This window comes from Palaemon carinicauda, chromosome 14, assembly GCF_036898095.1.
Source record: "Palaemon carinicauda isolate YSFRI2023 chromosome 14, ASM3689809v2, whole genome shotgun sequence".
Taxonomy (NCBI): domain Eukaryota; kingdom Metazoa; phylum Arthropoda; class Malacostraca; order Decapoda; family Palaemonidae; genus Palaemon; species Palaemon carinicauda.
Window position 1 is genome coordinate 22,441,399 of NC_090738.1, and position 14,507 is coordinate 22,455,905.

At 41.1% G+C, this 14,507-nt stretch overlaps 1 protein-coding gene across 6 annotated transcripts in view; it reads right to left on the minus strand.

Moving 5' to 3' along the window:
* Nucleotides 1-14,507, minus strand: part of Nipped-A (Transcription-associated protein Nipped-A) — a 124,155-nt gene that overhangs the window by 40,398 nt on the left and 69,250 nt on the right. For all 6 annotated transcript variants that reach the window (XM_068386924.1, XM_068386925.1, XM_068386923.1 and 3 more), the window contains 2 exons: nucleotides 12,792-12,940; nucleotides 11,353-11,524 (listed from right to left, as the gene is read on the minus strand). In XM_068386924.1, coding sequence (XP_068243025.1) covers nucleotides 11,353-11,524; nucleotides 12,792-12,940 — 321 coding nt within the window. The remainder of the gene's footprint in view (nucleotides 1-11,352; nucleotides 11,525-12,791; nucleotides 12,941-14,507) is intronic.

Sequence of the window (14,507 nt, forward strand, 5' to 3'; positions counted from 1 at the left end):
CCACTGGTTCTCTATGGGGAGGAAGGGTGGGTCAATTAAATCATGATTATCGGGTAAGTATATTCAAAAATTTATTTTACTAATGAAAATAACATTTTTCAATATTAATCTTACCCGATAATCATGTAGCTGATTCACACCCAGGGAGGTGGGTGAAAACCAGTGTACATGTATATCAAGAAGCTAAGTATCCCGTATTTCATATTATCAGTTATTCAAAATAACAATGAAATTATAAGTACCTGGTAAGGAAGTCGACTTGAACCATTACTCTGCCTTTAATAAGTTCGTCTTCCTTACTGAGCGCAGCGTTCCTCTTAGGAGGCTGAACAACCCTAAGGTGCTGAAGTATAAAGGGCTGCAACCCATACTAAAGGACCTCTACACAACCTCTAACCTAGGCGCTTCTCAAGAACGAATTGACCACCCGCCAAATCAACTAGGATGCGGAAGGCTTCTAGCCTACCGTAACAACCCAAAAAACAACAATAAAAGCATTCAAGAGAAAGGTTAAAAAAGGTTATGGGATTAAGGGAATGTAGTGGCTGAGCCCTCACCTACTACTGCACTCGCTGCTACGAATGGTCCCAGGGTGTAGCAGTTCTCGTAAAGAGACTGGACATCTTTGAGATAAAATGATGCAAACACTGACTTGCTCCTCCAAAAAGTTGCATCCATAATACTCTGCAGAGAACGGTTCTGTTTAAAGGCCATCGAAGTGGCTACAGCTCTCACTTCGTGGGTCCTTACCTTCAGCAAAGCAAGGTCTTCATCCTTCATGTGAGAATGAGCTTCTCTAATCAGAAGCCTTATATAATACGAAACTGCGTTTTTGGACATAGGCATCGAAGGTTTCTTGATGGCACACCATAAGGCCTCTGATTGTCCTCGTATAGGTTTTGACCTTTTAAGATAGTATTTCAGAGCTCTGACAGGGCAAAGAACTCTCTCTAGCTCGTTACCCACCATGTTGGAAAGGCTAGGAATTTCGAACGATCTAGGCCAAGGACGTGAAGGAAGTTCATTTTTTGCTAAAAATCCGAGCTGTAAGGAACATGTTGCTGATTCGGATGTGAATCCTATGTTCCTGCTGAAGGCGTGAACCTCACTAACTCTTTTGGCTGTTGCAAGGCAGACGAGGAAAAGAGTTTTGAGAGTAAGGTCTTTGAAAGAAGCTGACTGGAGAGGTTCAAACCTAGGAGACATAAGGAACCTTAAGACTACGTCTAGATTCCAGCCTGGAGTGGATAATCGACGTTCTTTAGAAGTCTCGAAAGATTTAAGGATGTCTTGTAGATCCTTGTTGGAGGAAAGATCCAAACCTCTGTGGCGGAGAACTGAAGCCAACATACTTCTGTACCCTTTGATCGTAGGAGCCGAAAGAGATCTAACATTCCTAAGATGTAACAGGAAGTCAGCAACTTGGGTTACAGAGGTATTGGTAGAGGAAACTGCATTGGCTCTGCACCAGCTTCGGAAGACTTCCCACTTGGATTGATAGACTCTACGAGTGGATATCCTCCTTGCTCTGGCAATCGCTCTGGCTGCCTCCTTCGAAAAGCCTCTAGCTCTAGCGAGTCTTTCGACAGTCTGAAGGCAGTCAGACGAAGAGCGTGGAGGTTTGGGTGTACCTTCTTTACGTGAGGTTGACGTAGAAGGTCCACTCTTAGAGGGAGAGTCCTGGGAACGTCGACCAGCCATTGTAGTACCTCTGTGAACCATTCTCTTGCAGGCCAAAGGGGAGCAACCAGCGTCAGCCGTGTCCCTTCGTGAGAGACGAACTTCTGAATGACTCTGTTGATGATCTTGAACGGCGGGAATGCATATAGCTCGAGATGGGACCAATCCAGCAGAAAAGCATCCACGTGAACTGCTGCTGGGTCTGGAACTGGGGAACAGTACAAAGGGAGCCTCTTGGTCATGGAGGTGGCGAACAGATCTATCGTTGGCTGACCCCACAAGGTCCAAAGTCTGTTGCACACGCTCTTGTGAAGGGTCCATTCCGTGGGGATGACTTGATCTTTCCTGCTGAGGCGATCTGCCGAGACGTTCATATTGCCCTGAATGAACCTCGTTACCAGTGAGAGGTTTAGACTTCTTGACCAAATGAGGAGGTCCCTTGCTATCTCGTACAGCTTCCTCGAATGGGTCCCTCCCTGCTTGGAGATGTATGCCAAGGCTGTGGTGTTGTCGGAGTTCACCTCCACCACCTTGTTTAGCAGGAGGGACTTGAAGTTCATTAAAGCCAGATGAACTGCCAGCAACTCCTTGCAGTTGATGTGAAGCGTTTCCTGTTCCCTGTTCCATGTTCCCGAGCATTCCTGTCCGTCCAAGGTCGCGCCCCAGCCCGAGTCTGATGCGTCCGAATAGAGATGAAGATTGGGGGTCTGAACCGCTAACGATAGACCCTCCTTGAGAAGGATGTTGGTCTTCCACCACATGAGAGTAGTCTTCATCTCTTTGGTAACAGGAATAGAGACCGCTTCGAGCGTCATATTCTTGTCCCAGTGAGCTGCTAGATGGAATTGAAGGGGGCGGAGGTTGAGTCTCCCTAACTCGGTGAACAGGGCTAACGATGACAGGGTCCCTGTTAGACTCATCCACTGTCTCACCGAGCATCTGTTCCTCTTCAGCATGCTCAGAATGCACTCTAGGGCTTGGCTGATTCTTGGGGCCGACGGAAAAGCCCGAAAAGCTTGACTCCGAATCTCCATTCCCAGGTAAACGATGGTTTGGGAAGGAATAAGCTGGGACTTTTATAAGTTGACCAAAAGACCCAGTTCCTTGATCAAGTCCAAAGTCCAGTTGAGACTCTCCAGACAGCGACGACTTGTGGGGGCTCTTAACAGCCAGTCGTCTAAATAAAGGGAGGCTCTGATGTCCGCCAAGTGGAGGAATTTCGCAATATTCCTCATCAGTCGCGTAAACACCATAGGCGCCGTGCTTAGGCCAAAACACAGGGCTTGGAATTGGTACACAACCTTTCCAAAAACGAATCTCAGGAAAGGTTGGGAGTCTGGATGAATAGGAACGTGAAAGTAAGCGTCTTTCAGATCCAACGAGACCATCCAGTCCTCCTGCCTGACCGCTGCTAGGACCGACTTCGTCGTCTCCATAGTGAACGTCTGCTTGGTGACATAAGCATTGAGCGCACTGACGTCCAGCACCGGTCTCCAACCTCCTGTCTTCTTGGCCACCAGAAAGAGACGGTTGTAGAAGCCCGGGGATTGATGGTCCCGGACTATCACCACTGCCTCCTTCTGTAACAGGAGCGACACCTCTTGGTGTAACGCTAGCCTCTTGTCCTTTTCCTTGTAGTTGGGAGAGAGGTTGATGGGAGAAGTGGTCAGAGGGGGATTGCGGCAGAATGGTATCCTGTAACCCTCCCTTAGCCACTTGACAGACTGGGCGTCTGCACCTCTTCTTTCCCAAGCTTGCCAGAAGATCTTGAGTCTGGCTCCTACTGCTGCCTGGAGAGGAGGAGAGTCAATGTTTGCCTTTCGAAGGCTTGGGACCTTTCTTGGACCTGCCCCTGAAACCGTCTGGACGGGTACTTCCTCGGCTGGGGGCTCTGCCACGAAAGGGCGGAATAAATCTTGTAGCAGGAGTATCGGCCACTGGGGTGCGGTAAGTTCTAGGAACCGAAGGAGCAACCTTAGCCTTACGTGCTGAAGAGGCCACAAGGTCATGAGTGTCCTTCTGAATAAGAGCCGCAGACAATTCCTTGATAAGGTCCTCAGGAAACAGGAACTTAGAAAGCGGAGCAAAAAGTAACTGAGACCTTTGACAAGAGGTGATACCAGTGGAAAGGAAGGTGCAAAGTTGTTCCCTTTTCTTGAGTACTCCCGAAACAAACATGGAGGCAAGTTCGCCGGAACCATCGCGAATTGCTTTATCCATACAGGACATTATAAGCATGGCCGAGTCCTTGTCAGATGGGGCAGTCTTCTTGCTCAAGGCCCCCAGGCACCAGTCGAGAAAATTAAAAATCTCAAAGGCGCGAAAGACTCCCTTTAAGAAGTGGTCTAAGTCAGAAAAGGTCCAGCAGACCTTAGAGCGCCTCATAGCCGACCTTCGTGGAGAGTCAACCAAACTTGAGAAGTCAGCCTGGGCAGAGGCAGGGATTCCCAAGCCTGGTTCCTCTCCTGTGGCATACCATACGCCCGCCTTAGAAGTCAGCTTAGTAGGTGGAAACATGAATGACGTCTTCCCTAGTTGCTGCTTGGACTGCAACCAATCCCCTAACATTCTCAAAGCTCTCTTAGAAGATCTAGCGAAGACGAGCTTAGTGTAGGCAGACTTAACAGGTTGCATGCCTAGAGAAAACTCTGATGGAGGAGAGCGAGGGGTAGCAGAAACAAAGTGATCCGGGTAAACTTCTCTGAAAAGAGCCAGGACCTTGCGAAAGTCAATGGAGGGTGGTAACGACTTGGGTTCCTCTACGTCAGAAGAGGGATCATCCAGGTGCGCAGCTTCCTCCTCAGAAACCTCATCACCTGAGGGTTGAGAAGCGAGAGGTAAAGTTACAGCGGTATGCTGAACGGCAGAATCCTGACAAGCGGGTGCATATACACTTGCGGATTCATCCTCAAGTCTCTGTTGAAGAGGATGAGGGCTGGTAATGACAAAGTCATGAGGCTGGGAAGAAGGAGGCTCTGCGGGAGTCTGGGGAGCAAGCGTGGTGAGAGGCGACTGTAGTAAAACCTGAGGTTCAGGCTGCAAAGACTGCTCAAGCTGAGGAGAAAGAGGTAGATGCATGCGTTGAGGTGGCTGACTCATTGCATGAGGTTCATGTCTCAAGAGTTGCGCTTGCTTCAAGGGTTGAGGTGGCTGCGCAGTAAGAGGTTCCTGTCTCACGAGTTGAGGTTCTTGAGGTGGGTGCTGCGAGAGTTGAGGTGGCGGCTGCGCAGAAAGAGGCTCCTGTCTCACGAGTTGAGGTTCTTGAGGTGCTTGCCTCGAGAGTTGAGGTTCTCGCCTCGAGGAAAGTGGAGGTATCAGCTGCGAGAGCTGAGGTGGCTGCCTCAAGGATGGCAGAGGTTGTCGTACCTCAAGAGGTTGCTGCCTCGAGGGTGGTCTTACTGCAAGAAACTCTTGCCTCAAAGGTAGAGGAGGTTGTAAGGCATAAGACTCCTGTCCCCATTGTTGAGGAGGTTGCCGCGTGGTAAGAGGTTCCTGCCTCAAGGAAGGTGGAGGTTGCTGCACAACGCTGGTATCTGGCAACTCCCAACGCGGTAGCTCACGCATGGAGGTAGCTTGAGGAACCTCAACTTCGTACGTCTGGCAGACTGGACTGCGTAGAGGAGGAGGAGCGCTCGCAGGAGGAGGTGTAACCTTCTCTGCCTGAAACTCACGCATCAATACCGCAAGCTGCGACTGCATAGACTGCAGCAAAGCCATCTTGGGATCAACAGACGTTGAGGTCTGTTGAGGCAGAGCCTTAACAGAAGTTGAGGTCTGTTGAGGCATCGCCTTACCTCTCTTAGGAGGCGTGCAGTCACCTGATGACTGCGGCGAGTCAGAGCTAGCCCAATGACTACATCCGGGCTGTAGAACTCGTGCGGTCTGGACTTTACGCTTAAGAGGTCTTGAGACCTGAGTCCAGCGTTTTCTCCCCGAAAATTCTTCTGCAGACGAGGAAAATAAGGGCTCAATCGTCTGAGAGTGGAAGTGACGATCTCTGTAAGATACGCCCGCAACCACCGAGGATACTGCTGTGCGCCGATCAAGGCCTGCCGAACCCTTTTGCCCTTCGACATTGCTTCTCCCCTGGGCTTGGGAGCTTGCAAGAGGTCCCGGACTGGGAGGACGACTGGCACGCACAGAAGTACCCTCACGCACAACACTGACACTGACACTAGCATTCGGCACAGCACTGGCACTACCACTTCCCACTGCACTTTTCACTTTAAGTTCCTTGACGTCTGCCAAGAGGAACTTGTGGTCACTCACTACCGACTCCACTTTATCACCTAAAGCCTGAATGGCACGTAAAACATCAGACATATCAGGCTGAGCACAAATAGTAGGATCGGGGGTAGCCACTACAGGGGGAGGAAAAGGTTGAGGATCATGGGGTGAGGAATAAAGCGAAGAGCGAGCCGAACTCCTCCTAACTCTCTCTCTCTCTAACTTAGTGGTATACTTGAGGAATCGAACAAAATCAAGTTCCGAAAGTCCGGCGCATTCCTCACATCGATCTTCCAACTGACAAGATTTTCCCCTACAGTCGGAACAAACGGTGTGAGGATCAACCGAGGCCTTCGGAATACGCCTAATACAAGTCCTACATCGTCTTTGGGGAGGAGCTTGAGAAAGGTCGGACATCTTGAATCAAAGAACAGTCAAGGGGGAATTCCAATTAAAGCAAAAAATCGTTAACCATTAATCAAATCAATCTAAAAGCTATCTAAGCTAAGAGACAAGTTTCCTGTATAGCGAAAGCTGAAATCTTAGAGCAATACTTCACCAAAAACCGTGAACAAGACTCCAAAATTATAAGCGTATCCATGTAGGTCTTGCCGGAAGCACGACAGAGGAAAAATTGGGGTGGTGTCAACAAGAAGTACTGCAGTACCTGGCCACAGGTGGCGCTGGTGAGTACACCCCCTTCTTGTATAGTGATCGCTGGCGTATCCCTTCCGTAGAATTCTGTCGGGCAACGGAGTTGACAGCTACATGATTATCGGGTAAGATTAATATTGAAAAACTTCTCTTCCAACATCAACCAGTCAAGTTTCTCACACTTAACTTTTCTTTCAGATTACTAAAGTTAACAACCCCTAGAAAAACATCTCTTCCAACATCAACCAGTAAAGTTTCTCAAACTTAACTTTTCTTTCAGATTACAAAAGTTAACAACCCCTAGAAAAACTTCTCTTCCAACATCAACCAGTAAAGTTTCTCAAACTTAACTTTTCTTTCAGATTACAAAAGTTAACAACCCCTAGAAAAACTTCTCTTCCAACATCAACCAGTAAAGTTTCTCAAACTTAACTTTTCTTTCAGATTACAAAAGTTAACAACCCCTAGAAAAACTTCTCTTCCAACATCAACCAGTAAAGTTTCTCAAACTTAACTTTTCTTTCAGATTACAAAAGTTAACAACCCCTAGAAAAACTTCTCTTCCAACATCAACCAGTAAAGTTTCTCAAACTTAACTTTTCTTTCAGATTACAAAAGTTAACAACCCCTAGAAAAACTTCTCTTCCAACATCAACCAGTAAAGTTTCTCAAACTTAACTTTTCTTTCAGATTACAAAAGTTAACAACCCCTAGAAAAACTTCTCTTCCAACATCAACCAGTAAAGTTTCTCAAACTTAACTTTTCTTTCAGATTACAAAAGTTAACAACCCCTAGAAAAACTTCTCTTCCAACATCAACCAGTAAAGTTTCTCAAACTTAACTTTTCTTTCAGATTACAAAAGTTAACAACCCCTAGAAAAACTTCTCTTCCAACATCAACCAGTAAAGTTTCTCAAACTTAACTTTTCTTTCAGATTACAAAAGTTAACAACCCCTAGAAAAACTTCTCTTCCAACATCAACCAGTAAAGTTTCTCAAACTTAACTTTTCTTTCAGATTACAAAAGTTAACAACCCCTAGAAAAACTTCTCTTCCAACATCAACCAGTAAAGTTTCTCAAACTTAACTTTTCTTTCAGATTACAAAAGTTAACAACCCCTAGAAAAACTTCTCTTCCAACATCAACCAGTAAAGTTTCTCAAACTTAACTTTTCTTTCAGATTACAAAAGTTAACAACCCCTAGAAAAACTTCTCTTCCAACATCAACCAGTAAAGTTTCTCAAACTTAACTTTTCTTTCAGATTACAAAAGTTAACAACCCCTAGAAAAACTTCTCTTCCAACATCAACCAGTAAAGTTTCTCAAACTTAACTTTTCTTTCAGATTACAAAAGTTAACAACCCCTAGAAAAACTTCTCTTCCAACATCAACCAGTAAAGTTTCTCAAACTTAACTTTTCTTTCAGATTACAAAAGTTAACAACCCCTAGAAAAACTTCTCTTCCAACATCAACCAGTAAAGTTTCTCAAACTTAACTTTTCTTTCAGATTACAAAAGTTAACAACCCCTAGAAAAACTTCTCTTCCAACATCAACCAGTAAAGTTTCTCAAACTTAACTTTTCTTTCAGATTACAAAAGTTAACAACCCCTAGAAAAACTTCTCTTCCAACATCAACCAGTAAAGTTTCTCAAACTTAACTTTTCTTTCAGATTACAAAAGTTAACAACCCCTAGAAAAACTTCTCTTCCAACATCAACCAGTAAAGTTTCTCAAACTTAACTTTTCTTTCAGATTACAAAAGTTAACAACCCCTAGAAAAACTTCTCTTCCAACATCAACCAGTAAAGTTTCTCAAACTTAACTTTTCTTTCAGATTACAAAAGTTAACAACCCCTAGAAAAACTTCTCTTCCAACATCAACCAGTAAAGTTTCTCAAACTTAACTTTTCTTTCAGATTACAAAAGTTAACAACCCCTAGAAAAACTTCTCTTCCAACATCAACCAGTAAAGTTTCTCAAACTTAACTTTTCTTTCAGATTACAAAAGTTAACAACCCCTAGAAAAACTTCTCTTCCAACATCAACCAGTAAAGTTTCTCAAACTTAACTTTTCTTTCAGATTACAAAAGTTAACAACCCCTAGAAAAACTTCTCTTCCAACATCAACCAGTAAAGTTTCTCAAACTTAACTTTTCTTTCAGATTACAAAAGTTAACAACCCCTAGAAAAACTTCTCTTCCAACATCAACCAGTAAAGTTTCTCAAACTTAACTTTTCTTTCAGATTACAAAAGTTAACAACCCCTAGAAAAACTTCTCTTCCAACATCAACCAGTAAAGTTTCTCAAACTTAACTTTTCTTTCAGATTACAAAAGTTAACAACCCCTAGAAAAACTTCTCTTCCAACATCAACCAGTAAAGTTTCTCAAACTTAACTTTTCTTTCAGATTACAAAAGTTAACAACCCCTAGAAAAACTTCTCTTCCAACATCAACCAGTAAAGTTTCTCAAACTTAACTTTTCTTTCAGATTACAAAAGTTAACAACCCCTAGAAAAACTTCTCTTCCAACATCAACCAGTAAAGTTTCTCAAACTTAACTTTTCTTTCAGATTACAAAAGTTAACAACCCCTAGAAAAACTTCTCTTCCAACATCAACCAGTAAAGTTTCTCAAACTTAACTTTTCTTTCAGATTACAAAAGTTAACAACCCCTAGAAAAACTTCTCTTCCAACATCAACCAGTAAAGTTTCTCAAACTTAACTTTTCTTTCAGATTACAAAAGTTAACAACCCCTAGAAAAACTTCTCTTCCAACATCAACCAGTAAAGTTTCTCAAACTTAACTTTTCTTTCAGATTACAAAAGTTAACAACCCCTAGAAAAACTTCTCTTCCAACATCAACCAGTAAAGTTTCTCAAACTTAACTTTTCTTTCAGATTACAAAAGTTAACAACCCCTAGAAAAACTTCTCTTCCAACATCAACCAGTAAAGTTTCTCAAACTTAACTTTTCTTTCAGATTACAAAAGTTAACAACCCCTAGAAAAACTTCTCTTCCAACATCAACCAGTAAAGTTTCTCAAACTTAACTTTTCTTTCAGATTACAAAAGTTAACAACCCCTAGAAAAACTTCTCTTCCAACATCAACCAGTAAAGTTTCTCAAACTTAACTTTTCTTTCAGATTACAAAAGTTAACAACCCCTAGAAAAACTTCTCTTCCAACATCAACCAGTAAAGTTTCTCAAACTTAACTTTTCTTTCAGATTACAAAAGTTAACAACCCCTAGAAAAACTTCTCTTCCAACATCAACCAGTAAAGTTTCTCAAACTTAACTTTTCTTTCAGATTACAAAAGTTAACAACCCCTAGAAAAACTTCTCTTCCAACATCAACCAGTAAAGTTTCTCAAACTTAACTTTTCTTTCAGATTACAAAAGTTAACAACCCCTAGAAAAACTTCTCTTCCAACATCAACCAGTAAAGTTTCTCAAACTTAACTTTTCTTTCAGATTACAAAAGTTAACAACCCCTAGAAAAACTTCTCTTCCAACATCAACCAGTAAAGTTTCTCAAACTTAACTTTTCTTTCAGATTACAAAAGTTAACAACCCCTAGAAAAACTTCTCTTCCAACATCAACCAGTAAAGTTTCTCAAACTTAACTTTTCTTTCAGATTACAAAAGTTAACAACCCCTAGAAAAACTTCTCTTCCAACATCAACCAGTAAAGTTTCTCAAACTTAACTTTTCTTTCAGATTACAAAAGTTAACAACCCCTAGAAAAACTTCTCTTCCAACATCAACCAGTAAAGTTTCTCAAACTTAACTTTTCTTTCAGATTACAAAAGTTAACAACCCCTAGAAAAACTTCTCTTCCAACATCAACCAGTAAAGTTTCTCAAACTTAACTTTTCTTTCAGATTACAAAAGTTAACAACCCCTAGAAAAACTTCTCTTCCAACATCAACCAGTAAAGTTTCTCAAACTTAACTTTTCTTTCAGATTTCCAAAGTAAGTTAACAGCCCCTAGAAAAACTTCTCTTCCATCAACCAGTCAACTTTCTCACACTTAACTTTTCTTTCAGATTTCCAAAGTAAGTTAACAGCCCCTAGAAAAACTTCTCTTCCAACATCAACCAGTCAACTTTCTCACACTTAACTTTACTTTCAGATTTCCAAAGTAAGTTAACAGCCCCTAGAAAAACTTCTCTTCCAACATCACCCAGTCAACTTTCTCACACTTAACTTTACTTTCAGATTTCCAAAGTAAGTTAACAGCCCCTAGAAAAACTTCTCTTCCAACATCAACCAGTCAACTTTCTCACACTTAACTTTTCTTTCAGATTTCCAAAGTAAGTTAATAGCCCCTAGAAAAACTTCTCTTCCAACATCAACCAGTCAACTTTCTCACACTTAACTTTTCTTTCAGATTTCCAAAGTAAGTTAATAGCCCCTAGAAAAACTTCTCTTCCAACATCAACCAGTCAACTTTCTCACACTTAACTTTTCTTTCAGATTTCCAAAGTAAGTTAACAGCCCCTAGAAAAACTTCTCTTCCAACATCAACCAGTCAACTTTCTCACTTAACTTTTCTTTCAGATTTCCAAAGTAAGTTAACAGCCCCTAGAATAACTTCTCTTCCAAAATCAACCAGTAAAGTTTCTCACTCAACTTTTCTTTTAGATTTCCAAAGTAAGTTAACAACCCCTAATAAAACTTCTCTTCCAACATCAACCAGTCAACTTTCTCACTCAACTTTTCTTTCAGATTACTAAAGTAAGTTAACAACCCCTAGAAAAACTTCTCTTCCAACATCAACTTACCTTCCATGCCAGCTCTTTCGGGTAAGATTGCTCAACATGAGCCAATGCTTCCTTCATACGGGCCCAATTAGGCACCCTCCAAGAACTCTCCAAAACTAAGAGCGAATTCCCAGAAGAGTCACTGCTTCCATATTCCTGAACAAGATCCCACTGGTTCAATTCCTTGGCACATCTGTAAAGAAAATAGTTCTTTGCAAACAAACTTGATAATTATCTTCACATTCTAAGATACGAATTTTACAATCTGAATAATTACTGTAATGATGGACAAGAAAATAAAATTACGTACCATAACTAAAAAGGCATATTTAAAAGATAAGGATGAAGGAATAATTGTGAAGGGATAATTAGCTAAGACATATCATCCAATCAAACAGAAAGATTATTCCTAAAATATAGAAGTCATGATCTCTTAATTACTGAGCAACCATACTAACATGGCAAATACTATCCAATTAGGCATGTGGTTGACGACTGTTACTGAAATTACTATCATATCTCAATTCTTCAAGTGCCTCTTTTCCATTTTATACAAGTATTACCTTTTTTGTTTTACCAGTTCATGGTGATGAAAATCATAGCCACAAAATCTCAATCAGAAGGGCAAATGTACCCAATAGAAATTCGGCAGGCATTGCCTTTAAAAAATTCTTTTAAACTTCAAAATCAGTGTCAGTAAATCAATGACACAACATAAGGTTGTATTTTAGGAACATTAAAAAGAATCAATAAATGGAAGAGGATCCTCAAAAGATCAAATAAAGTACTGTAATCAGAGTAGTAAGCTATACGATAATACCAGTCAGAAGTACTGAGCTTTTCAAGTAAATTTGAAATAAGATATTAGTACTGAGCTTTTCAAGTAAATTTGAAATAAGATATTGAGTAGGAAAAGTTTTGGCATTGTTTGTTAAAACCATTTATCATTTTGTGTACTAAGAGGGATACTGGATAAAAAAAGGGGAGGAAAGAGGATGTTTTTTTTTTTTCTTACTTTATCTGGAATTATGATAAAAATCATCTTTTAGATCCCCCTATCAATGTTAAACATGTAGCCATTTAAATGTCAAAGAAAAAATTAACTTCATGTACAATCCAATGAATTTTTCTAAAACCAACAAATTTTCAGACATTTCAAGGTCTGCATGGCATTCTTATTATTATTGTGATCTATTCTTACTATAAAATCATAATAACTATCCAAATTATAATTTCCTTAACTTTCAAATTTCTACAAACAATATACAATACAGTCCAGTATATGCATAGAGCAAAAACATGATAAACAATCCAGAAAACATGTCTAGAGTATAATTCAAATAGATAAATATGTAAAATATAAATTAAATGAATCGAGACAAAGTGATGAATGAAAAGTAAATGATAGAAATATAATTAATAAATTATATCACATAAAGAAGACATAAAAAAAATCTGACCTTATCCATCTTTCTTCCCAAAGCTTCATCTCAGACTGGAGTTTCACTGGGGCTGGTCTCACAGCAATATCCGCGCGTGCCTTTGACATTGCCAATTCATATGCGGCCTGAGCTTGTTCTAAGAACCCATGTTGTTCATATGTAACTGCCTGGTAAAAATCACAAAATAACAGGTTAAATCTCAAAATAAGATCCAAATGAAAAAATTTAAAGCCTACAAAACATACTGGTAACAATCATATGCGGGCAATATGCTTGCAGTCTCAAAAATTCCAAGATTGGCTTCTAGACATAATAACTGCCTTTGACACCCTTCAACAGACAAAGGTGATACTTGCTAGATCCCAGGATTGGGTATAACAAAATGAGGGTAGCTGGAGAGTGTAGGGTAATTACAACCACTAAGTGAGCATTCTTTTCATCTATAATTGGTGTGAATAAACAGCAGTTTCATTGCAGATAATGCATCTTATTATTAATGGGTTTGTATGAGATAAAAAATTTTGTCTATTAAAACCATAACTTTTAGACATCTTAATATTTTAATTTTCCAGGTCATATCTAATACACAAAGTATTAGAATAGTGCCAACGTTATCCCTGCGTGTCGTAAGAGGCGACTAAAAGGGACGGGACGTGGGGGCTGGGAACCCCCTCTCCTGTATCTACATCCTGTGAGACAGCAACAAAGAGATGGAGCTGGGGGGAGAGTGACTGCTCCCCGCACTCTAGTTTTGGGGTGTTTGAATGTGCGTGGATGTAGTACGATAGAGAGTAAAAGATGTGAAATTGGAAGTATGTTTAGGAATAGAAGGATGGATGTATTGGCCTTGTGTGAGACGAAGATAAAAGGAAAGGGTGAAGTGATGTTTGGTGAAGTGACTGGTAGAGTGTCTGGGATTGAAAGGGAAAGAGCGAGAGAGGGTGTGGCTTTATTGCTGAGTGAATGGATGACAGGTAAAGTAGTGGAATGGAAGGAGATATCATCTAGGTTAATGTGCGTAAGGGTTAGGTTGGGTAGGGAATGTTGGGCGTTGGTCAGTGCGTATGGGCCAGGTAGTGAGAAAAGTGAAGAAGAGCGGAATGAGTTCTGGAATGAATTAACTAGGTGTGTAGAAGGAATTATGTAGTTGTCATGGGTGATTTAAATGCTAGAGTGGGCGCTGGAGAGGTAGAAGGTGTCATTGGGAAGTATGGCGTACCAGGTGAAAATGAGAGTGGTGAGAGACTGGTGGATATGTGTGTTGAGCAAGAGATGGTGATAAGTAATAGCTTTTTCAAAAAGAAAGATAAAAATAAGTATACATGGGTAAGAGTGGCAAATGGAAGAGTAGTAGAAAGGGCATTAATGGATTATGTGTTGATAACTAAAAGAATGTTTGGAAGATTGAAAGACGTGCACGTGTTTAGTGGTATGGCTAACGGTATGTCTGATCATTTTTTGGTGGAAGGAAAATTAGTTGTAGCAAGAGTGGGGGAATAGAGTAGGTGAATGTAAAAGGGAGCTAGTGAGGGTTGAAGAGCTAATAAAACCGGGGGTAAAAAGTAAATATCAGGAAAGGTTGAAAATGACATATGACAAAGTGAAAGTAAGAGAAACTGGCAATTTAGAGGAGGAGTGGAAGTTAGTAAAAGAAAATTTTGTTGGGATTGCAAGTGATGTGTGTGGCAAGAAGGTTGTTGGAGGCAGCATGAGGAAGGGCAGTGAATGGTGGAA